Source organism: Eubalaena glacialis, chromosome 10 (genome assembly GCF_028564815.1).
Source record: "Eubalaena glacialis isolate mEubGla1 chromosome 10, mEubGla1.1.hap2.+ XY, whole genome shotgun sequence".
In the NCBI taxonomy this organism is placed as follows: Eukaryota; Metazoa; Chordata; class Mammalia; order Artiodactyla; family Balaenidae; genus Eubalaena; species Eubalaena glacialis.
The window spans coordinates 43,392,586-43,419,490 of record NC_083725.1 but is presented as its reverse complement, the minus strand read 5'-3'; the positions used below and the strand labels follow the sequence as shown (position 1 = coordinate 43,419,490).

General features: G+C 36.1%; 1 protein-coding gene across 2 annotated transcripts in view; it reads right to left on the bottom strand.

The window, feature by feature from the left end:
- Window positions 1–26,905, bottom strand: part of PGR (progesterone receptor) — a 98,139-nt gene that overhangs the window by 22,662 nt on the left and 48,572 nt on the right. Inside the window, exon 4 of one of the 2 annotated variants that reach the window (XM_061202656.1) lies at window positions 4,717–5,022. The exons of the other annotated variant lie outside the window; for it this stretch is intronic. Within the exon in view, the coding sequence (XP_061058639.1) occupies window positions 4,717–5,022 (306 nt within the window). The remainder of the gene's footprint in view (window positions 1–4,716; window positions 5,023–26,905) is intronic. 2 annotated transcript variants of the gene reach the window in all.

Below are 26,905 nucleotides of genomic sequence, written 5' to 3'. Positions count from 1 at the left end.
AAGGTCATATTGGCTTGGAAGTTCATTCAGGTGGAAATGTGTAATAAGCAGTAGAAATATATGGTCCAGTAGTTCCGTAGAGGGTCTGGGTCGGTACCATGCAATTAGGAGTCATCAGAATATAGTGGTAGTTGAAAACAAGGCCATGAGTGAGCACATCCAGCCTTGCAGACTGAGAAACTACTGGAATATAAGATGGAACCAGGAAATGCTAAATTCATGGTGTGAGTGGGAGAACAAATCCACAAAGGAAACAGGAGATATGTAAATTGAGAGAAACATATCTGTCTGGAAGGGAAGTGATGAATGCCAAAGGAAGAGTTTCGGCAAAACATGGTTACTTTGTCAATGGCCCCAGAGGCATGTGAAACATGTTAAGGGCTGAAAGTATTCATTTGATTTGATAAGTAAAACATTTTGGTGACATTGGCAATAGTAATTTCAGTGGAATAGGATATCAGAAAAATCATTTTTTAAAGTCTTCATAAAAGTATTATCAAAGCCTGACTTTACTCTTAGAAGGCTAATCTCATTTCTTTTCTATCACTTTGTTGGGGAAAGTAATTTAATTTATTCATTTGATTTGGGGCGAGAGAAAAAAATCTTTTGTCACACATGCAATGGCTATCACTGACTCAAAAGATATTTTGGCATGCTTCAAAGGCAGAAAACCAGACAAAGGACTGTTCGAGTCCTCTGATACTGATGATTGCAAGTAGTCTGGCTAACTGAGACCAAGAAGTAAGGTATGTTTAAAAATGTCAAAGTGTTGACCTGAATACATTTTTTTCACCAAATAAATAGACGAATCAAGACAACATTTATAAAAAGGAAATATTTCTCCCAAACTTATCTGTCACATCAATTCTGCTACAGTGTATTAATACACAGGATGAAGAATATTTAAAGATGAAATTGGACTGGGAATGAGTACTTAATGATTTCACTTCCAAAGCCTACCCTGACTCAGCCCATAATGTATGCCTCTAAATTTACTTTCTGCCACTCTCCCCAATATAACTTTATTGTCAGTGGTTTCTTAATACTTGGATGATGAAACCCCCAGGAGGCCAGTAGTGTTTGACAAACCATATGCACAAATGTATTTTTTCTCAATCAGCAGCTATTAAAAGTTTTAATTACTATGCCATGGGGGAAGGTATGATGACATTTTTTATGTTACTAAGGGACCTTCACACCTGAAAAGATTGAGAACCATTCTTATGCTGGTCTAATTCATTATTCACCAAGCATACCTCATGACTTCCTTATTTTACACCATTCCTTCTATCCAGAATGCTTTCTCATCTTAATCACGATTTATCAGTCTCATTTCTCCTTCATGGTGTACTTTAACTGATACCTTGTCTCTGAATCCTTCTCTTGTCCCTGAAGCCAAAAATGTTCTTTTGTCCCCGTTTTTAAAAATCTGTATCTTATGCCACTTTCACATACTTCTATAGTTGACCTTTGAACAACATGGGTTTGAACTGGGTCCACTCACCCAGGATTTTTTTCAATACTACAGTATTACATGATCTGCAGTTGGCTGAATCTGTGGATGCAGAACTGGGCTCACTGTAAAGTTACATGTGGACTTTTGACTGCTCGGAGGATCAGTGTCCCTAGCTCCCGCGTTGTACTAGGGTCAACTGTATAGTTGTTTGGGTGTCTTATATTCCGTTGGATTGAATGTTCCTTAACAGAGGGAATATGTCTTGTTCTTTTTTTAAATTTTGTAAATATTGTGTTGTTTCAAGTTTCAAATAAGAAAACATTACCCACTGAAATTATAGCTAAATGTCAATGTGAAATCATTCATGTATAGGTACAATATGTCAGAGGCAATGTATCCTAAGAGATCGCTTGTAAATGTACTGTCATGAGGCTAAAGTATCTTGCAAGTCTCCATTAAATAGAAACAAAGATATCTCTGAAATACTATGGGAACGATGTTAAATACAATGCAATTATTGTAACAGGTCCAAGATAAAAGAAGAGCACAGACAAAGATGAAATGAGAATCCCTGACCAAGCAACATGAATCCTCTCAGGGACCTGCAGATACATGCCTTGCGGCCCTCATGCATGCTATCACCTTGGTAATGATTATCATTCTGCATCTGATCTTTTTTTTCTCCTGAGAAATTTTTAGTATTATCTTTTTTCTTGGCAAAGTTAAAGGGCATTGGTTTATTTGTATAAACACAAGTTTTAGTTCTTGAGCAAATACTTATTATATACAGTATTTTAACTTCAAATCCCTACAGGTCTGCTATTCAAATGAGCTTAACCAGAGAACATATGATCCTGTGAAGAAGTGCTGTCCCTGTTTAGTTTAGGACCATGAATCCTTTCACCCAGATCTTCAAGGCAGATTTTTCTCCTTTTATGCCTCAGAGGGCCTGAAATCTGTTCATAAGCTGACTTCCCAACTACACTTTCCTATTGTTAAAGAATTACCTGATCTACCTACATGTTTTCCTAGCAGCATCTTTTTTTTTCACTGTAAATAAGTAAACTGACTATTAATAAGCTTCATTTAACCAAGGCCATCTTTCACAGACCAGTAACATGTGAGTGAATGGATAAAATAAGTTTCTCTTATGTACAAAACTGATGACCAGATGCTAGGATGTGCTGCACCAAAATGCATTCACACCATGAGCTCAGCCTTCTGGCTTCTCTTTCTAACACCACTGTTTAATTGTTAAGTCTTGCACACAGGAAGTATGCAACAGACATTTACTGAGTGAATCAAGTAAATAAAAACTGTACTCTGATTTAAAGTCAACTGAAAGTTTTTGAGTAGCTAATGATACCAGATTACTTTATATATATATGTGTCCTTCAGAGTCCTTTCACAGAGGTTGATATAGTCACTCTAGTTCACTGATTATTTTCATCATTCATTCGAGTTATTCCCAGAATTCAGACCATGAAAATATGGTTTGAAAGACCATGGGCCACACAATAGTTTAATAATCCTAATGTTTCCCTTATTATACAGTTAGTGAAAACAGTACATGTAATACTGGTGATGCCATCATTCTTGTTTACTTACACACAAATTACATTTTGTAACATTAAAAATGTTGCCACCAAATACAATGTAAAAATTTTCTCTTACTCTTTTTGAGGGTGTGTGGGGATCAAAAATCTAGAGAGATAATAATGTTTCAATTTAAGAAGCTCACTTAGCTTTTTCCCAAAATGAATAAATTATCGTTGGAATTATGACTGGTTATTTTCTAACTTTGCCAGTGACAGTAGAACCTTTTTAAACAATAGAGAACGTACAAAATGCAAACAAAAGAAATATGAACTATATCAACAAACATCAAAGAAATAACCTTTTCCAAATCATAGAAAAACAGAAAAGTTTAAACACATAAACACTCATATTTTTAAACAGAAAAAGTTCGCCAATGTTATTGTAATATTTTAATTTAATAAAGATCTATCAAATTTGATAACCACTTTACAGTAACTTAAAAAAAAACATTCAGAACTTTTCTAGTGGAAAAAAATATTACCTGTCCAAGGCTTTTCAGCAAGAATGAAGCTAATAAGAACCTGGGCACTGTGATTTTTGATTTTACTTTATCTTCACTAGAATAGTGAATCTAATTAACTTTTCTCAACATGTATTTTTTAAAAGATTCAACAAACAGGAATCTATTTTTCTTTCTGTCTCATGTAACCTTGAATTTTCAATAACAATTCATCTATAGTATTTCAAACCTTTCAGGTAGAATAATAACTGAGAAATGATATTAAGGCAAATTGGGAAATGAATTCTTTTTTAAAAAGGCTATTAAATTTACTTGGAGACTAAAATGGCATACTATGTTTAATTCTTGATCAGATATTGGAAAAATAAACTGGTCTAAAGGAGTATAAGGATATTATTGGTGTGAAGAGAAAGTAACTTTAAAAAATGTTCTATTTCTAATTATGGGATTAATGCCTCCACAAGTAATCACTACCCATGTATTCTCTTGCCTTTGCACTCTAAGGTTTAGCCAGGTGAGAACTGCACCCCTGTAACTCTTTCAACTGCTTGGCTCCTATGGAGCTGTGCTGAGAGAGCAAAAGTAGCTCATAAATAAAGTGACTGAAATCCTTTCATGATGATATAATCCAAATTCTCACTGTCTAGGTATAAATTCAAGAAAATAGTGACTGGAGGTTTCTCTATGTCCAAATTATTTGTTTATGTTTAGGAATTTTATTTCTTAATTGACTTTAGATACTCTGCTATACTCTGAATACTGTTTTGATTTGTTATATGAATAGGTACATTCAGTTTTATTTTCAACCATGTGAGGTTGGTTAAATTAGGATTTGGAACGAACTAGACATTTCTACGAAGATGGTCAATTTGTCTTTTTTCTGAACTACTATATTATCTATGGTTTAACATATTGATTTATGCTATTCCTTAACTATTTCATTATGTAAGTCTTGATTCATCAACAAGACTCAAAATGTTATCTATGTCTTTTGTATTTCCATAGCACACAGTAGGGTCCTAGACAAGTAACATATAATATAGGGTCCTAGATAAATATTTTGAACTGTTGAAACACATACTAAAACACCCTGTTTACACTATATTTAATTTATAGCACAGACTGTTTTATTTAACCACCCACTAGTAAAAAGCCATAGTAAAGTTTTTATTACATGCTATTATATACAAATAATTATTACCTGGCAGTAACTTAGACCACTTGACTACTGAAAGAAGTTGTCTCTCGCCTAGCTGATTCAGACTTGTCAGCAAAGAACTGGAGGTATCAGGTTTGGTGTTGTCGTGTCCTGCATAGACCACATCTGGTTCAATGCTCATGAGCAAGTTGATCAGTGGGGGGACCAACTGTAAGTCTTGATTTGGTGAAAAAGTGATTCTCTGGCTTAGAGCTTGGCTTTCATTTGGAATGCCCACCGGCTGTGAGAGAGCAACGGCATCTAGTGCTCTCATAACTCTAACTTTATTGAACTTTTTAAACTTTCGACCTACAGAGAAGAAAAAAAAAAAAAAGAAAGGAAGGTAATATAAATACATAGAAACTAAATATTCCAGCAGAGAATGATTTTTCTTAATTCTTAAAATTATAGCATTATAGGCTTTGGCATCTATCTCATAAAATGAGATACAATAAGTAAAAATGTTAGGTCTCAGACTGGGATTAAAGAATTAATTACACCAGCATTCACTGGGCTGATGGGTGTGGGTAATTACACCAGTATCCCATGCAAGGTTATGGAGCTTCGCAGTAACATGTAGAAAAGACAAATGGCTTTTAGCAGAAACCAAGCTCAGTGTTGGTCAATATTCTGACAGGACTGCCTTCCCAAAGTTAATGCTACAGACTACATAATTAAAACATAGTGTTTAGTAGATGTTGAATCTCCTTTTGAGTTTTATTCTTTTAAGAATCTGTTAAAAGATATGCATATACATATGCAAACCCCACAAAATCTTGTGCACTATTTCAGCGGGCTCATGATCATTTGAAATTCCTTGAAATTAATACATGGACTATTATGAGATATAAGGACCCAAAGTTAAGAATCTAATTTCTAAATTAAGGGAGGAGAGAGTCTACATCTTGTGCTGGTCAGGCCACATTTGTATTTCTGGACAATTTCTAGAATTTCTATTTTGCTGAATTGTCATGTGTTAGGAAGAAAAACAGTCTGACAGGGAGATGAGTAGAAATCTGTCTCATGAGGAGTGGTTGAAGGAGAACAAGATGTACAACTGGGCCACTGCTGGTTCCCAGGTGCCTTGGGGTGATCAGAGGGCAGGCTGGACTCCAGCTCCCATCTGTTCTATGACAGGCATGGGCTACTTAACAGTATCAAGTGTCTGTGCTGTTTAAGCCAGGAAAAAAGGCTAAGGAATGCTTGATAATGGTTTGCAATCATCTAAGCAGAGGCTGCAGTTTGCTGGCTCTAATCCCTGTTCTGGCTCATAGACATGTTTTGTTTGGCTCACACAATTCTTTCCAGAGTTATGAAAGCATTTCTGAATTAGCTGGGTGGCAACAGTCTGTTAGAGCCGAGCTACAGCTGCTGCTTTTGAATGGGGCACAGACACTCCCACACATCCCGGTTCCCACCACAAACTAGTAGTAGGCCGTTGGTCAATTTTCTTAAATCAGGTCACTCTGCCCAATTAAGTTACCTGCCTGGTCTCTGCAAGCGTTTGCCTTTGTGATTTCTGAGCTCAAGTATTGTCATAAAGAAAAAGGATTACACTCGTTCTATAGACCACCCCCCTCCAAAGTTGTGTTAGAATGGATAGGTGACAGAGAAACAAATGCCAGGGGTCAATATATCGAAAGGATCCAGAAATGTTTAAGGAGATGTTTCAAACAAGTTTCCTGGGGAAGGAATGAGTTACCAGAGGGAAGGGAAGTAATATTTGTGGAGTATCTACTATATGCCAGGAATTTTATACATGTATCATTTATGCCTCACAACAAGTAGGTATTATTAATTCCATTTGTAAATTGGGAAAATGAAGAGTGGAGAAGATGGCATGCCCAATGTAAGAGTGATAGAGCTTGGATTATGTGGACTCTGAAGTCCAAACTCTTTCTCACACAATCTCTCTGGCGTTTCAGGCAGGGACTTCATGGTCGTTTGGTGGGATTCTGGAAAAGAGGTCTAGGCAAGAGACTGTGGGAAAGAGCACAAAGGTTGATTCCTTCCAATCCTAAAATACGGTGGTTAACAGAAAATAAGACATACATCCTATCAGCCCCTTCCCTCCCCAATAATAACTCCAAAATGGTTTTCTTTTTCATTTACTTTAACCCCTTTTCTCTTTTTTATGCCCTTTCAGTTCTGGTTTTATCAGGATTTGATTACACTATGAAACCATGGAATCTTATTGAAAACTAAAGCAAATGTTTTACATTTTGTTCAGTGTAAAAAGTCTTACACCCAAAATAAATTCCAATTTCCTAACATGCTGATTATACATAATGCAGTTTGAATTAATATAGAAATGTTCACATTTCTGCTTGTGATCCAGTCTTTTCATGAGTCCCAGTGAAAAAAAGGGGGGACATGTGATAAAAGCAAAGTTGAAAGATGAATTAACATTGAACTAGATCATTTACATATCTATCTTATGTAATTTAACTTGCAGCTCAAGGGTTTGAAATAAACACTAGCATTTCCGTTTTAAAGATGAGGAATAGGTTTATAGAAGCTAAGTAATTGGCCAAGTTTATAGAGATAATAAATGCCAAAGCAGAGATATTAATCAAGGGTTAATTTATTTTATCCTTTCTTTTACTTACTCATAAACACTGATTGAGTGGTTTCATGTACCAGGCACCGTTTAAGGTCCTGAAACTACAGCTCTGAATAATCAAACAAGGTATCTGCTTTCATGGGGCTTATATTCTGGTGGGAAGATAGAGAGAGCCCGCAAACAAATAAAGAGTAAGATAATACCACACAATAGTATGCACTATGAGTGAAACGTGTAATGTAACAGAGAGTGACTTGAGGCAACCGGACATTAAATAGAACGGTCAGGGAAAGACTATGGTCTTTCCACTAGACCACACTGCTGCCCCTTCACATAGCCTTTATTTCTCTAAATCTGCAGGCTGATGACTCTTCTGGAGCTAATCAAGCAGTGTATGTCAAAGGAGAACTTTGCACACCAGGAGAATTAACTTAAAGAATTGAATAAATGTAAAGTATTATTAAGAGATGTTTTCCTAAAGTGCTAAATTGTTACAATCTTGCCACCTCTACCCTCCACCCCCTACAATGAATATGTTTGGTCTTCCCAAAATAAATCTTAAGAGATGTAATAACTCTTCCATCTATCTACAGCTTATGAACATGTGGCATGTGGGAAAAATGAACTTTGGGTTGGCCATATCTGGGTATGAATCCTATCATTTAGAAGCATTATATCTGGGGTGGATTATTTTATTTATCCAAGTATCAGTTTACTCACCTATTAAACAGGGCATTTACCTCACAATATCACCATTAGCCTAGGTAAAATAATGTATAAAAAAGTATGTGGTGCTTGGCATATAGCAGACACTCACTAATGTTAGCTGTGACTTTTGGAACTTGATTAGAAAGACTTGAGAGAGGAAGGGAAACTACAACTTCGTTTAGTTTGCATTTTCTGATGTTAAAAAGTGTTCCTAATCACCTATTTTCTCCTCCCTCCAAAATCCAAGCAAAAAAACAAACGACAAAGGCTTCTATGGTCAAATATGTTTAAGCAATGCTGTATTAGAAAAGTTAAAGTGATATCCTTACCTTACTTAGTACTGTATCTCAGAACCTTCAATACGTTGTATGGATTATGGATCTCTAAGAGAATAATATTAATATATAGTGTTTCCCAAGTATATCTGTCTTTTTCACTTGATGAAAAACCTGCTAGTATCTCATGGGATTAACAGTTTGGAAAACACTACTTTAGAATATTTTTCTCTATGAGGTTTGCATTTGAGATCAAGCCTATGATTTGGACCTCATTAGTTCCATTGTCAAGCATGCAGTCACTGATTTTTCTCTTAGCAAGTTAAATAAGATAACTAGCTGTTATTAAAAAGACAGTTAACCTTAACTCCTCTTGACATTATATAAAATAGGAACTGTAAAGACACATGTACATCTGCACCAATCTTAATTTTAAATTGCCTTTGTTTCATCATAGAGTAAAATATAAAAAGTATTGTTTTCCTTTATTTCTACCACAACTGGCAACTTTAAGTTAAGGTCCAGAGCCCAAAAGAGGATGAAATTAGATTAAAATTTAGATATATAATTTTTGTAACCACATACACATTTGTAGATACAAATCAGAGTCCCCAAGGGAAGATAATGTTAAGAGAAGAAGAGGGTTAATGAAAAAGTTCCCCTGTCCTTGACAGTGATCTTCAAAGAAGATACCACCTCTTTGTCAGCTTTGTATATTCTCTTCAGTGTCCGGCAGTGCCTCAATAAATCTCTGCTGAATGAATGACAGAATACATTATTATGTCTTTCTGTAGTTATTCTCTATTGCTGCATTTGTTTCCTTCAGAGCACACAGCCTCCTCCTCTGCTAGGCTAATTGCCCCATGAGGATAGGGGCCAGGTCTCTTTTATTTACCAATGTAGATCTGAAGCTTTCCAAACCATCTATCATACAGTGGACTACTAATAAATATTTGTTGAGCTATTGAAGTTATTATTTTGACTTAACATAGATCTTGAAAAAGGAATATCACAGGAAGAGTACTAAAAAGATAATGTGAACAGCAATGTGATTTTTTTTTTTTTTTGATTTGCTGGATTTTATATAAGGTAGTCTTTCAAAGAAATGATTCCTAGTCTTCATGTATAAAAATCACTATTAAATAATATAACAAACAAATCTATAGAATTTTATATAATTGTTGATTGATTAACTAGATAATGGCAAAAAGTACTCACAATTCAGTAAAAATTTAGAATGACTCTGTATTGCAATATTACTCATGTACTTCTGAAAAATAACAGCACCTGGTGGTTTGGTAACCTAAGTAGAGACTAGGTGTGTGGGCCCAGTAACCACCTCCCACCCACTATTCTCCCACCCCGCTGCATCTATCTTCAGAAGCTTTCATTGTTTTGTGGGAAGGAGGGAAGACAGGTTCAGATGCTAGGGGTGGGCATGGGGGTATAAGAAAGAAGATGGGGAGAAGGACTTAATAGTTGTCTCTCATTCAACCTGATGGACATCATTTTGAGGATGGAATCAGATGCAGAGGAACTGATTTTTTGAGGCTTGGGGAAAGAGGAGATCCATCTGGAGAACATTTTCTTTGTAATCAATGTATAATATTGGTACCCCTATACTCTGCTTCCCTCCTGTTACAATGCATGAACTGCCTATGCTCCTACCATTTCAGCTAAATCTTATTCCTTCTCACCTACTCAATGACTTTTCTCTGAAATCATCTGCCCTCTTGTCTGCATCCTCTGATAGTCCCTCTTATGCACAATCCATCCCATGAAGAGAAATTACTCTCTCTACTTCCTCTCCTCCCATTCTCCCTTGAACCCATTCCAGTCAGGTTTTTCTCCCTACTCCAATAAAATTGTTCTTGGCAAGGGCACCAATAATTTCCACTGGTCAAAATACAATGGTCAATACTCAGTACTTATATTAATCAAACCATCAGTGGTACTTGACACAGTTCATCATTTCCTTCATCTATTCTTGGCTTCCACATAACTCACTCTTGTGGCCACTCCTTTAGTCTCTCGGGCTTGCTCATTACATCTTCTTGACTTCTAAATCTTGGAGTTCCAGAGCTCAGTCCTCAGACTTCTCTTAGATAGCTACACTCTCTTTATAGGTGTTAGCATCTACTCTTATATCTTTAATGTCACATAGATATGGAATGATTACAAATCTATAACTCCTGCCTCAACTTTTTCTGGGAACTCTAGACTTAACTATCTAATTGTCTATTCAGTATCTCCACTTGTATGTCTAATAACACCCCCCAAAACTTAATATGTTTAAAAGAAAACTTTGATACACTTGCCCCAAAACTGCAGCTTCCATTTTTTAACTCCATTTACACACTTGTTCTGGACAAAAACTCTGGTGTCATCCTTGATACTTCACTTATTCTCTCACTTCATATCCAATTCATCAGCAAATCCTGGTGGATGCCATGAAATTATAACCCAAATCCAATCATTTCTCCCCATTTCCACTGCTTCCACCGTAATTTAAGCCACCATCATCAGAGCTGTATTATTGCAACATGTGCTGGCTGATTTCCCAGCTTTCATCCTTGTACTTCCACAGTCTATTCACTACCCAGCTGAGTGAGCCTTTAAAATCTACAGATTATTTTACTCCTGGCTCAAGACTCTCAGTGACTAGTCAGCCTACTTAGAATGAAGTCCAAATTCTTTACCAAGCTCTACAAGGCCCAACATAATCTTGCACAGACAGTCTCTCTTACAGTCTCCCCAGCTCCATCCATACTGATGCCCATGTTCTTGGAACTTGTTGAATATGTTCCTACCTCAGGCCTTTACCCTGTTTCCCTTGCCTGAAATGATCTTTCCCTAAATATTTGCAAGATTTGTTCTTCATTTCATTTCAATTTATGCCCAAATACCACTTTATCACATAGGCTGTTCTTTCTTATCCTATAATTAGATATTTGTAACATATATACCCAGAATATACAAAGAATTCCTATAAATCAGAAAGAAAAGACATGAACAGACATTTTATAGAGGAAGAAAAATAGAAATAGGCAAGAAAAATACAATTGATCTCATTAGTAACCAGAGAAATGCAAATTAAGATCACCATGAAATACAACCTATCCAGAACGGCAAAGACACACAAAAAGGAACTTTCATACAGAGCTGAGATGGGGTGTGAACTGGTAAAACTACTTTGAAAACAATTTGGCATTATCTAGTAAAGCCAAGATGAACATATATTATAATCAGGCGCATACCTTAACTACAGAAACTCTTGCACATGAACACCAGGAGACGTGCAAGAATGTTTATATGTATGTATATACATATATGTATATATATGTATATAATGTATGTAGTAGCCTTCAAAGTCTTAACAAACAAGAATATTGTTAAGAGACACATAGAAAATCAGAAAACCTACAGAATTATACAAGGAAATGAAGGACCCTAAATTCAAGCTACAAGTTTCCTGGAAAAACTGAAAGAATATGACATTCAAACAACATGCAAAGAAAGGATAAAGTATTGCATAATTATTCTTACAGTATATATGACTGAATCTGAATGGATGATGTTCCTATGAGTAGGAATTTATCAGACAAGTGTTAAGAAAGGTTCTTGAGAGAGAAGAGACATATTAGAAATGACAGCTTAAATATAGCCTAATAGTAAAAATTCTGAACTATTTTAGCAAAAAACTGGAGAGGAGAGGGAAAACAGTTTCTGAACTTCTTTAGTATGTGTTAATAAAATAATTGGTGAAATGATCAGTCATAGTTACTGTTTAATTCTGATGTAATAAAAGAGAAATATAGATTTAATTATAACATCAGGATGGGAATGTAAGCACTAGCAAAATGGAAAAGTAGAGTAAAACTTACAATTTAACAAGAAGGACTGAATGGGGAAAATGAAATGAAAAGGAATATGACCAAGCCAGCAAAGTAAGAAAAGGGATAAGAGGTAATAATGAGGAAGTATCACACACAATGAACAGAAAATGTGTTGGAAGAAATAAAAATTTTATATACTGATTATATCAACAAATATTAATGGACTAAATTTCCCTGTTGACATCAAAGAAGATCAGCTTGGGTTACAAAATTCTGTTTGTAGTTTTTACAAGAAACACAATAAAAACATAGGAAAATAAGCTGAAAATTAAAAGATGAGAAAGGTGAACCAGGAAAATACAAAATGTGGCAAGCAGAAGTAACAATATAATAACAGATAAAACAGAATTCAAGTCCAAAGATATTAAAATGAGACAAAGTAGGGATATTAAGAAAGGATAAAACGTACTCTGCCCTCAAAGATGATATAAGTGTATGCCTTTAATAGCAAACAACATAATAGTCAAATAATTAAAACAGAAAAATCCTGAAAAAAGAAAAACTTGATAAAAACACAAAGTGGGAATACCCATATATTTCTTTCAAATTTTGTATGTAAATATGATAATTAATAAGCACAGATATAGAGAATTTTAAAAATAAAATATATATAAGGAATCCTCAATAAACTTTTTAAAAATGAAAGCTTACTATTTTCTTAAATATCATTAAAAATTAAATATTATCATTAAAAATATCAAAATTAAAAATCAAAATTAACTGATTAACTTGGCACTTCACACTTTTCTAATTAAGTCCTTGATCAAAGAGGAAATTAATGTAAAAGTTATTAATCATCTAGACATTAACAAAAAGAAGACAACACTTCAAATCAAAACCCATGGGGACTTCCCTGGTGGTCCAGTGGTTCAGAATCCGTCTTGCAATGCAGGGGACGCTGGTTCGATCCCTTGTCGGGGAACTAATGCCACATGCCGCAGGGCAACTAAGCCCACATGCCACAACTAGAGAGCCTTCATGCCACAACTAGACAGCCCGCATGCCGCAACTACAGAGCCCAAGCGCTCTGGAGCCCACATGCCACAACTAGAGAGAAGCCCATGCACCACAAAGAAGCAAAGAGCTTGTGCGCCACAATGAAAAATCCTGCATGCCGTAACTAAGACATGACACAGCCAATAAATAAATAAATAAATAAATATTTTTAAAAAAAACATGGAATGCAGTCAAATATAAAAAATATACACATAGTAGTATATAATTTTGTTGTGGAAAAAGACAGAAAACAAATGAGCTAAATAAGCATTCAGTTAAGACATTAATAATAAAGAAAAGGTCAAATAAACCATAAATAAAAGGAGAAAAATGTATCATACGATGTATCATAAAGGAGATATAATTACATATACTAAAATAATTAGAAGAATAAGAAAAAAATATTAAGTGCAACTCTCCTGAAATAAATTTGATAATTCAGGTAATGGAGAGTTTTATAGTAGAATATAAATTACCAAAATTGGCTCTGACACCAGTTTCACAGCCTAAGTCGTATCTTTTTTTTTTTTTTTTTAATTTTTATTTATTTATTTATTTATTTATTTATGGCTGTGTTGGGTCTTCGTTTCTGTGTGAGGGCTTTCTCCAGTTGCGGCAAGCGGGGGCCACTCTTCACGGGCCTCTCACTATCGCGGCCTCTCCCGTTGCGGAGCACAGGCTCCAGACGCGCAGGCTCAGTAATTGTGGCTCACGGGCCAAGTTGCTCCGCGGCATGTGGGATCTTCCCAGACCAGGGCTCGAACCCGTGTCCCCTGCATTGGCAGGCAGATTCTCAACCACTGCGCCAGCAGGGAAGCCCCTAAGTCTTATCTTTTTTATCAACAAAAATTTCTTATACCATCTTAAAGTAGAGGAAAAACTCAAAACCTTCCCTATAGATTTTATGAAGCAACCTTAACCTTAAAGACATATTAGAAATAAAGATTAAACTGAATTATGATTATATAGCTAAAAATTCTAAATAATCCATCAGCAAGTTGAATTCTGCAGAATTAAAAACAGAACCCTATACTATGTCCCAGTAGAGCTTGTTCTGAGAAGAAAAGGATGGTTAAACATTGAATATATACCACCATAATTCATCATATCAGATCAAAGGGGAAAAATCACATGATTTTTATCACTAGATGATAAAAAGGCTGTAAAAGGCAGAACAATAGCTCCCCAAAGATGTCCAGGTTATAATCTCAGGAACCTGTTAATATGTTACATCGGATATCAAAGGAAAATTAAAGTTGCAGATGGAATTAAAGTTGCTAATCAGCTGACATTACACTTAAGAAGAGTATCCTGGATTACCGTGGTGGGCCTAATGGAATCACAAGGGTACTTGTGGAAAGAGGGAAGCAGAAGATTCAGATTAAGAGAGATGGCATATTGACAAAGACTTGACTGTTGTTCACTTTGAACATCGATGGGAACTATGAACCAAAGAATTTGGGCAGCCTCTAAAGCTGGAAAATGTCAGGATATGGATTTTCCCCTGGAGCCTCCAAAAGGATGCAGTCCTGCTGACACCTTGATTTTAGTCCATTGGGACCCATTTCAGATTTTTGACTTCCAGAATTGTAAGATAATAAATTTGTGTTGTTTTAAGCCACTAAATTTGTGTAATTTGTTACAGCAGCAATAGGAAACTAATGTAAAGGCTTTTCATTAATTCCTCAGTCAGGAATTCCCTGGTGGTCCAGTGGTCAGGACTACCTGCTTCCACTGCAGGGGGCACGGGTTCGATCCCTGGTCAGGGAACTAAGATCCTGCAAGCCACATTAGGAGTCATCATTACTTTAACAAACCTCAAAGTAAAATAAAGAGATAAAGATATAAAGACTATTTACCAAAACCCAACAGCAAACATTATATTAATAATGAAATACTTTATTTTCAGATAAAATGACTATATATCTAGAAAACTCAAAGGATTACTAATAACCTATCAATGTATTGAGATAATTTAGTTACATGGTTAGAAAGAACATGAGTTTATAAAAATCACTAGATTTACCACTTCTAATAATTACCACTTGAAAAATAGAAGATATTCTACCACAACATATATGAAAGTTATAAAATACTCAAGAATATATTGAAGAAAAGCATGGGACCTGTATTAAAACTGTAAAATGCTGTCACAGGACACAAAACAAAAATTTGAATAGGAAAAGACATATGTTCCTGAATTGGAAACCTTAAAGTGTCAATCCTGCTCAAATTAATACATAACTTTTATACCATTTCAATCAGAATCCAATATTTTTTGGAATTAGAAACGGTAGTTTTACTGTTCGTTGAGAAGAATAAATGTGTGTTAGAGTAGCCAAGAGAATTTTGTTAGAAGAGCAACTGTGATTTTAATATATGCCATGCTATGTATTAAAATTTATAATAATACTACCATAACCCAAACATGATATTAAACCAAACTATTGAATTATTAATAGTTTCTTGGATGGATATATGGATCAACAGAATAGAATGCAGAACCCAGGAAAATTTACAAAATCCATGTAGTACACCTTAATGTATGTTAAAAGTGGTGGGTGAGAGGCACTTCACTTGGCGCACGTGAAGGCTACAGGGAAAGCAAAGAACATAAGTCCTTAAGTCCATTTTCATAATAGAAAGGACTGAGTACAGGTGAATATTCCAACTGAATAAGGACCATGTGGTCACACCAACTACTTTTACCCCATGACCTGGTCTTCTAAATTTGAAGACCAGACAAGAGGTAGAGGAGAGAGAAGTATTGGAAAACTGGGAATTATTTTGGAGTTACTGATCATATTTGACTGAGCAGAGACAAATTTACACTTACCATAACATCTTCAAACCTGCTTCCCTGTTTTATTTTTCTTCTTTACATTTATCATCTTCTATCAGGCTACAGTATTTTATGTTATATAATTATTTTGGTAATTACCTCTGTCCTCAACGAAAACGTAAGCTCCTTGATGATAGCACAGTCCCTCGTATATAGTAATACTCAATCATTCTGTTGAATAAGTTAATAATTGCACAGCAACAAAAAAACTTGTTTGCCACAAAGGCTTGAACAATAATATGGCTTCCTGCAATATTACTTCCACTTCTTGAATAATAGGAATAAATCTAAGTGGAATTTCCCTTCAGTAAAAGACATAATCTAGTGCAGAAGGTCTAGTATATTTCATAGTAGACTGTCTGGGTTCATAAATGCCTGCAAACCAGCTGTGGACACCTTTCAAAGTTACATTTATGTCCCTGACCACAGTTTCCCTCTTTCCATACCAAATCAAATAGCTGAGATTTCATGTCTTCTAGCTCAAATTATAAAGGGATAATCAAACAAGGAAGGAAGCCGAGGGGAACCAGCTACCAATTACTAAGTTCAATAGCAGGCCAAGATAGAATTATATAGACTTAAATGTATAGTAAGTAGCAGGCATATTGTACAGAATTTAAGCAAAAATATTTTTAGAAATAATAAAAAGGGATGTAAAATCAAAAATCAGATGAATACAAATTAGAATAAGAATTGTTGTAGGAAATGGCCTGAAGCAATCCTTTCAACTGTATTTCAAAGATAAAGTGGCATCTAAGTTTCAAGAAGTCAAAGAAGAGAAACACAACATTAAATAAAAGAAGAAATAAATTACAAAAAAGAATAAGATAAAATGGGAGGTGGCAGAGAAAAAAATTTTTAAATAAAGAAAATTAATATACAAAAATATGTTGCATTTCTACACACTAACAACAAACTATCAGAAACAGAAATTAAGGAAACAATCCCATTTACCATAGCATCAAAAAGAATAAAATACCTAGGAATAAACCTACCTAAGGAAGTAAAAGACCTGTACTCAGAAAACTATAAAACACTGATGAAAGAAATTGATGATGACACAAACAGATGGAAAGATATACCATGTTCTTGGGTTAGAAGCATTAATACTGTTAAAAGGACCATACTACCCAAGGTAATCTACAGATTCAATGCAATCCCTATCAAAATGCCAATGGCATTTTTCACAGAAATAGAAGATATTTTAAAAATTTGTATGGAAACACAAAAGACCCCAAATAGCCAAAACAATCTTGAGAAAGAACAGAGCTGGAAGAATCATGCTCCCTGAGTTTAGACTATACTACAAATCTACAATAATCAAAACAACATGGTACTGGCACAAAAATAGACACAGAGATCAATGGAATAGAATAGAGATCCCAGAAATAAACCCATGCACTTTGGTCAATTAATCTATGACAAAGGAGGCAAGAATATACAATGGAGAAAAGACACTCTCTTCAATAAGTGGTGCTGGGAAAACTGGACACCTACATGTAAAAGAATTAAATTAGAACATTCTCTAACACCATATACAAAAATAAACTCAAAATGGATTAAAGACCTAAATGTTAGACCAGAAACCCTAAAACTCATGAGAAAACATAGGCAGAACACTCTTGGACAAAAATCATAGCAATATTTTTTGGATCTGTCTGCTAAAGCAAAGGAAATGGGAGCAAAAATAAACAAATGGGACCTAATTAAACTTAAAAGCTTTTGCACAGCAAAGGAACCCATAAACAAAATGAAAAGACAATCAACTGAATAGGAGAAAATATGTGCAAATGATTTGACTGATAAGGGGTTAATATCCAACATATATAAACAGCTCATACAACTCATCATCAAAAACAAACAACCCCATTAAAAAATGGGCAGAATAACTGAATAGACATTTTTCCAAAGAGGAAACACAGATGTACAATAGGCACATAAAAAGATGCTCAACATCGCTAATCATTGTAGTAATACAAATCAAAACCACAATGAGGTATCATCTCAAATCTGTCAGAATGGCTATCAACAAACAGAACACAAGTAACAAATTCTGGCAAGGATGTGGAGAAAAGGGAACCCTTGTACACTGTTGGTGGGGATGTAAATTGGTGCAGCCACTGTGGAAAACAGTATGAACTTCTCTCAAAAAACTAAAAATAGAACTACCATATGACCCAGCAATTCCACTCCTGAGTATATATCTGAAAAAAAAAACAACAAAACACTAATTTGAAAGGATACATGCACCCCAATGTTCATAGCAGCATTATTTATAATTGCCAAGATATGAAAGCAACTTAAGTGCCCATCAACAAATGAATGGATAAAAAAGATGTGGTATATATATACAATGGAATATTACTCAGCCATAAAAAATGAAATATTGCCATTTGCAGCAACATGGATGGACTTGGAGGGTATCATGCTAAGTGAAATAAGTCAGAGAAAGACAAAAACTGTATGATATCACTTATATGTGGAATCTAAAAAATACAACAAACTAGTGAATATGACAAAAAAGAAGCTGACTCACAGATATGGAGAACAAACTGGTGGTTACCAGTAGGGAGAGGAAAGGGTAGAGGAGCAACATAGGGGTAGGAGATTAAGAGGTACAAACTAGTATGTATAAAATAAACTATAAGAGATTCAAGATGGCAAAAGAGTAGGAGGACATGGAGTTCATCTCTCTCCACGGATGCATCAAGAACACACCTATGGATGCAACAGTTCTCACAGAACACCGGTTGAACACTAGCAGAAGACCTTGGACACCGGAAAGGACTATAAAGATCCCTGCATAACTGGGTAGGATGTAAAAAAGAAGGGAGAAGGAGAGGGAGAGGAAGCAGGATGGGACCTGCACCCAGGGCCAGGGGAACTGAAGCAGAGAAGAGATTCCCGAATTCTGGGAAACCCCCTCTCTGAAGGGGAAATCGACTGGGACAGAAGGGAAGCATTTGAAGCTTTTGGAAGAGGGTGAAGCGGCCAATCTGTGGCATATGGGACAGAGTGAGAAATACACAGATGGTCTGTACCATGGCCCTACGTGCCCCAGACTGGGATGTGTGTTCACAGGTGTGCAAGGGGGCTGGGAGCTGGAGCGTGGGGATTAGAGAACAGGCCTGGAGCAAGAACTGCTGTTGGCTGCGGGGAGATGGACTGAGGGGATGGGAGGGAGGAAATCCGCAGCAGGGAATGTCTGTGGAGGAAGACCGGACTGCCATGGAAGCAGGGCGCTATTGCTGAGTCACAGGCAAGGGGAGGAACGACTATTGTAACCTCTCTCTCCCCACACGCTGGCGCCAGCTGCCGAGCAATAAAAAAAGCCCCCTCAGAGCTGGCCCTCAAGCGCCAGCTGCAAGGCAATAAAAAAAAAAGCATGGCCAGGGCTGGCCCTCACATGCTTTACGCCAGGCACTAGAAAAGGCCCTCACTTGGGCGATGCCTTCTGTGCCTGTGGCCACTGGCTTCCCTGCGCATTTGGTGCCTCAGGGGCTCCCGTGATCCAAGCACCATACCACCTCTGCTCCCTGTCCTCACTGAGACAGACCCAAGAGCTCTAAGGCAGCCTCAGGACCAGACTCCTGTGGGTGGACCACACGCAGAGGTGGGAATAAAACCAAAGCTGAACTCCAGGGATGGGGCGACTAAGGAAGAAGATCGAAAATCTTTCCATCAGCTACACAAGCTGCAGATTAAATCCTCGTGATCAGATAGGTAGACCCTGCGTCTATGGAATATCTGAGCAGACAATGAGTGTTCCCACAAATGAAAACGGTCTAGCTCTGGCAGCTGTGGACTTTGGGGGCAAGCACACACAGGAATTGGGCCAGATCAGAGTCTAAGTGATCCCCACAGGGCCCACAGCAGGTCCAGAGACCAGCCCAGAGGCAGAGGAGGGCCTCTTGGGGATGCAGAGGTGGGCTGTGGCTCACGGTGTGTGCAAGGACACTTACAGTGGAGACCCCAGGGAAACATAATTATTACTATTAATTTTATTATGTTTTGATTCATTCTGTTGTTGGTTCTGGATTTTTTTCTTTCTTTGTTTTTTTCTTTTTTTAATTTGTTTGTTTGTTGTTTTAGTACTTTTTTATTTAGTCTTTTATGACCTCTCTGTTTTGTAACATATTTTTAATTTTTTTGATATATTTCTATATTTACTTTGCTTTTTTGTTGTTCTGTGTTCTTTTCCCTTATTTTTTTCTTCTTCTTTTTCTCTAATATATTTTTTATTTTTCTTATATTTCCATTTCTACTTTGCTTTTCTGTTGTCCTGTGTTTTTTTCCTTTTTAATTTATTTTATTATTATTTTTCTTTAATCATTTTTATTGACTTATTCTATTTCCTTGCTTTATTCTTCAGTTGGCACTTTGCTTTGGTTTGTTTTTAGGTTATCTGTTTTTGTTAGTTTTAATGTAATTGTTTGATTTGGTTTTTGAGTTCTTCTACTTGTCTGGTTGTTCTCTTGCTTTCTGTTTTATTTGGTTCTGTTTTTGTTTCTCTTATGTGTGTGTTTCCTTGTTTTTGTTTTTGTTTGTTTGATTTTGTTTTTACCATTTCTTTGGGGTTTTGCTTATTTTTTTCTTTTTCTTTAATATATTTTCTATTGTATTATTTTAATTTCTATTTCTACGTTGCTTTTCTGTTGTTCTGTCTTCCTTCCCCTTACTCTTTTCTGTTTTTCTTTATATTTTTTATCATTTTTGTCCGTTTTCTTTCTTTGCTTCATTCTCCACTGGGCACTCTGCTTTGGTTTTGTTTTGTGGTTTTGTGTTTTTGTCAGTTTTCTTTTTAACTGTTTGATTTCGTTCTTGGGTTCTTTTGTTTGTCTGGTTGTTCTCTTGCCTTTCTACTTATTTGGTTCTGTTTTTATTTCTTTTGTGTGCGTGTGTATTTCCTTGCTCTTGTTTTCGTTTGCTTGATTTTACTTTTTACCATTTGTCTGGGGTTTTGTTAGTCTTTTCTTTCCTTTTAATCCTTTATTGCTGGGATGAGAGACTTCTGGGGTCTTGGTTCCTCGACCAGAAGTTGGGCCTGAGGTTCTGGGGTGGGAGCACCAAGTCCAGGACTCTGGGCCACTAGAGAATTCCTAGCCCCAGGGAAGATTAATCACCAAAAGCTCTCACAGAGGCCTCTATCTGAATCCAGTTGAGCTCCACCCAACTGCCAGCAGCTCCCAGCACTGGATGCCTTACACGAAACAACAAACAAGACAGGAACACAAACCCATCCAACAGCACACAGACTACCTAAAGTCACACTAAGCTCACAGACACCCCAAAACATACCACCTGACACAGCCCTGCTTATCAGAGGGCACAAACTCAGCTACACCCACCAGAATGCAGGCACCAGTCTCTTCCATCAGAAAGCCTACACAAGCCACTGAACAAACCTCACCACCAGGGGCAGAGAACAGAAGCAAGAGGAACTACAACCTTGCAGCCTAAAGAAAGGAGACCTCAAATGCTGTAAATTAGTCAAAATGAGAAGACAGAGAAATGTCTTGCAGGCAAAGGAGCAAGATAAAAACCCACAAGACCAAATAAATGAAGAGTAAATAGGCCAACTACCTGAAAAAGAATTCAGGGTAATGATAGTAAACATGATCCAAAATCTCAATAATAGAATAGAGGAAATACTAGAAACATTTAACAAGGACCGAGAAGAACTAAAGAGCAAACAAACAGTAATGAACAACACAATAACTGAAATTAAAAATATTCTAGAAGGAATCAATAGCAGAATAACTGAGGCAGAAGAATGGATAAGTGAGCTGGAAGATAGAATGGTGGAAATAACTGCCACAGAGCAGAATAAAGAAAAAAGGATGAAAAGAATGGAGGACAGTATCAGAGACCTCCGGGACAACATTACGTGCACCAACATTCAACTTACAGGGGTGCCAGAAGAAGAAGAAAAAAAGAAAGGGTCTGAAAAAATATTTGAAGAGATTGTAGTCGAAAACTTCCCCAACATGGGAAAGGAAATAGTCAATCAAGTCCAGTAAGAGCAGAGAGCCCCATATAGGATAAACCCAAGGAGAAACATGCCGAGACAGATATTAATCAAACTAACAAAAATTAAACAGAAAGAAAAAAATATTAAAAGCAGCAAGGGAAAAGAAACAAATAACATACAAGGGAATCCCCATAACGTTAACAGCTGATCTTTAAGCAGAAACTCTATATGCAAGAAGGGAGTGGTAAGATATATTTAAAGTGATGAAAGGTAAAAAACTACAACCAAGATTACTCTACCCAGCAAGGATCTCATTCAGATTCGACAGAGAAATCAAAAGCTTTAGAGACAAGCAAAAGTTAAGAGAATTCAGCACCACCAAACCAGCTTTACAACAAATGCTAAAGGAACTTCTCTAGGCAGGAAACACAAGAGAAGGAAAAGACCTGCACAAAGAAGCCTAAAACAATTAAGAAAATGGTAATAGGAACATACATATCGATAATAACCTTGAATGTAGACAGATTAAATGCCCCAACCAAAAGACATAGACTGACTGAATGCATACAAAAACAAGACCTGTATATATGCTGTCTACAAGAGACCCACTTCAGACCTAGGAACACATACAGACTGAAAGTGAGGGGATGGAAAAAGATATTCCCTGCAAATGGAAATCAAAAGAAAGCTGAAGTAGCAATTCTCATATCAGACAAAATAGACTTTAAAACAAAGACTATTACAAGAGACAAGGAAGGACACTATATAATGATCAAGGGATCAATCCAAGAAGAAGGTATAACAATTGTAAATATCTGTGCACCCAACATAGGAGAACCTCAATACATAAGGCAAATACTAACAGCCATAAAAGGAGAAATCGACAATAACACAAAAATAGTAGGAGACTTTAACACCCCACTTACACCAATGGACAGATCACCCAAACAGAAAATAAATAAGGAAAAACAAATTTTAAATGACACATTAGACCAGATGGATCTAACTGATATTTATAGGATAGCCCATCCAAAAACAACAGAATACACTTTCTTCTCAAGTGCACATGGAACATCCTCCAGGATAGATCACATCTTGGGTCACAAATCAAGCCTCAGTAAATTTAAGAAAATTGAAATCATATCAAGCATCTTTTCTGACTACAATGCTATGAGACTAGATATCAATTACAGGAAAAAAAAAAAGTAAAGAAAACAAACACATGGCGGCTAAAATATACACTACTAAACAACCAAGAGATCACTGAAGAAATCAAAGAGGAAATCAAAAAATACCTAGAAACAAATGACAATGAATATACAACGACCCAAAACCTACAGGATGCAGCAAAAGCAGTTCTAAGAGGGAAGTTTAGAGCCATACAATCCTACCTCAAGAAACAAGAAAAATCTCAAATAAGCAACCTAAACTTACACCTAAAGCAATTAGAGAAAGAAGAACCAAAAAAACCCCAAAGTTAGCAGAAGGAAAGAAATCATAAAGATCAGATCAGAAATAAATGAAAAAAAAATGAAGGAAATGATAGCAAAGATCAATAAAACTAAAAGCTGGGTCTTTGAGAAGATAAACAAAATTGATAAACCATTAGCCAGACTCATCTGGAGAAAAAGGGAGAAGACTCAAATCAACAGAATTAGAAATGAAAAAGGAGAAGTAATAACTGACACAGCAGAAATACAAAGGATCAGACAGACTACTACAAGCAACTGTATGCCAATAAAATGGACAACCTGGAAGAAATGGACAAATTCTTAGAAAAGTACAACCTTCCAAGACTGAACCAGGAAGAAATAGATAATATGAACAGACCAATCACAGGCACTGAAATTGAAACTGATAAAAAATCTTCCAACAAACAAAAGCCCAGGGCCAGATGGCTTCACAGGCAAATTCTATCGAACATTTACAGAAGAGCTAACACCTACCTTCGCAAATGCTTCCAAAATATAGCAGAGGGAGGAATACTCCAAATGCATTCCACCAGGCCACCATCACCCTGATACCAAAACCAGACAAAGTTGTCACAAACAAAGAAAACTGCTGGCCAATATCACTGATGAACATAGATGCAAAAATCCTCAACAAAATACTAGCAAACAGAATTCAACAGTACATTAAAAGGATCATACACCATGATCAAGTGGGGTTTATCACAGGAATACAAGGATTCTTCAATATACAAAAATCAATCAATGTGATACACCATATTAACAAACTGAAGGATAAAAACCGTATAATAATCTCAAGAGATGCAGAAAAATCTTTCGGCAAAATTCAACACCCATTTATGATAAAAACTCTCCAGAAAGTGGGCATAGAGGGAACCTACCTCAACGTAATAAAATTCATATATGACAAACCCACAGCCAACATCATTCTCAATGGTGAAATACTGAAACGATTTCCTCTAAGGTCAGGAACAAGACAAGGGTTCCCACTCTCACCACTATCATTCAACATAGTTTTGGAAGTTTTAGCTGTGGCAATCAGAGCAGAAAAAGAAATAAAAGGAATGCAAACTGGAAAAGAAGAAGTAAAACTGTCACTGTTTGCAGATGATGTGATACTATACATAGAAAATCCTAAGGATGCCACCAGAAAACTACTAGAGCTAATCAATGAATTTTGTAAAGTAGCAGGATACAAAATTAACTGCACAGAAATCTCTTGCATTCCTACACACTAACAATGAACAATCTGAAAGAGAAATTAAGGAGACACTCCCATTTACCACTGCAACAAAAGGAATAAAATACCTAGGAATAAACCTACATAAGGAGGAAAAGACTTGTATGCAGAAAACCGTAAGACACTGATGAAAGAAATCAAAGATGATACAAACAAGTGGAGAGATATATCATGTTCTTGGATTGGAAGAATCATCATTGTGAAAATGACTATACTACACAAAGCAATCTACAGGTTCAATGCAATCCCTATCAAACTACCATTGGCATTTTTCACGGAACTAGAACAAAAAATTTTACAGTTTGTATGGAAACACAAAAAACCCCGAATAGCCAAAGCAATCTTGAGAAAGAAAAATGAGCTGGAGGAATCAGGCTCCCTGGCTTCAGACTATACTACAAAGCTACAGTAATCAAGACAGTATGGTACTGGCACAAAAATAGACATATAGATCAATGTAACAGGATAGAAAACACAGAGATAAACCCACGCACATATGGTGACCTTATCTTTGATAAAGGAGGCAAGAATATACAATGGAGAAAAGACAGCCTCTTCAATAAGTGGTGCTGTGAAAACTGGACAGCTACATGTACAAGAATGAAATTAGAACACTTCCTAACACCATACAGAAAAATAAACTCAAAATGGATTAAAGACCTAAATGTAAGGCCAGACACTATAAAACTCTTAGAAGAAAACATAGGCAGAACACTCTATGACATAAATCACAGCAAGATCCTTTTTGATGCACCCCCTAGAGTAATGGGAAGAAGTGGGACCTAATGAAACTTATAAGCTTTTGCACAGCAAAGGAAACTATAAACAAGATGAAAAGACAACCCTCAGAATGGGAGAAAATATTTGCAAATGAAGCAACTGACAAAGGATTAATCTCCAAAATATACAAGCAGCTTATGCAGCTCAATATCAAAAAAGCAAAAACCCAATCCAAAAATGGGCAGAAGACCTAAATAAATGTTTCTCCAAAGAAGACATATAGATTGCCAACAAACACAAGAAAAGATGCTCAACATCACTAATTATTAGAGAAATGCAAATCAAAACCACAATGAGGTATCACCTCACACCAGTCAGAATGGCCATCATTAAAAAATCTAGAAAAAATAAATGTTGGAGAGGATGTGGAGAAAAGGGAACCCTCCTGCACTGTTGGTGGGAATGTAAATTGATACAGCCACTATGGAGAACAGTACGGGGATTCCTTAAAAAACTAAAAATAGAACTACCATATGATCCAGCAAGCCCACTACTGGGCATATACGTTGAGAAAACCATAATTCAAAAAGAGACATGTACCACAATGTTCACTGCAGCATTATTTACGATAGCCAAAACATGGAAGCAACCCAAGTGTCCATCGACAGATGAATGGTTAAAGAAGTTGTGGCATATATATACAATGGAATATTACTCAGCCATAAAAAGAAACAAAATTGAGTTATTTGTAATGAGGTGGATGGACACAGACTATGTCATACAGAGTGAAGTAAGTCAGAAAGAGAAAAACAAATACTGTATGCTAACACACATATATGCAATTTATAAAAAACAGTACTGATGAACCTAGTGGCAGGGCAGGAATAAAGACACAGACGTCAAGAATGGATTTGAGGACACAGTGGGGGAAGGGGAAGCTGGCACGAAGTGAGAGAATAGCATTGACATATGTACACTATCAAATGTAAAATGGATGGCTAGTGGGAAGCTGCTGCATAGCACAGGGAGATCAGCTCAATGCTTTATGATGACCTAGAGGGGTGGGATAGGGAGGGTGGGAAGGAGGCTCAAGAGGGAGGGTATATGGGGATATATGTATACATAGCTGATTCACTTTGTTGTACAGCAGAAAATAACACAACATTGTAAAGCTATTATTCTCCAATAAAGATATTAAAAAAAACTATAAGGATATATTGCACAACATGGGTAATATAGCCAATTTTTATATTAACTGTAAATGGAGTATAAGCTTTAAAAATTGTGAATAACTACACTGTACACCTGTAACTTACATAGTATTGTACATCAACTATACTTAGATTTAAAAAAAATTAAAAAAATAAAGTCATTGTAGATTTTAAACCTTATCAGAAGAATAAGAAAGGAGAACTGCCAGTGTAAATACTAAACCATGGACATGAAGTTTGGACTGAGATTTTGAGAAAAATTGTCAAATGAAGTTTAAAAGGATTAAAATGTGAGTAAAGA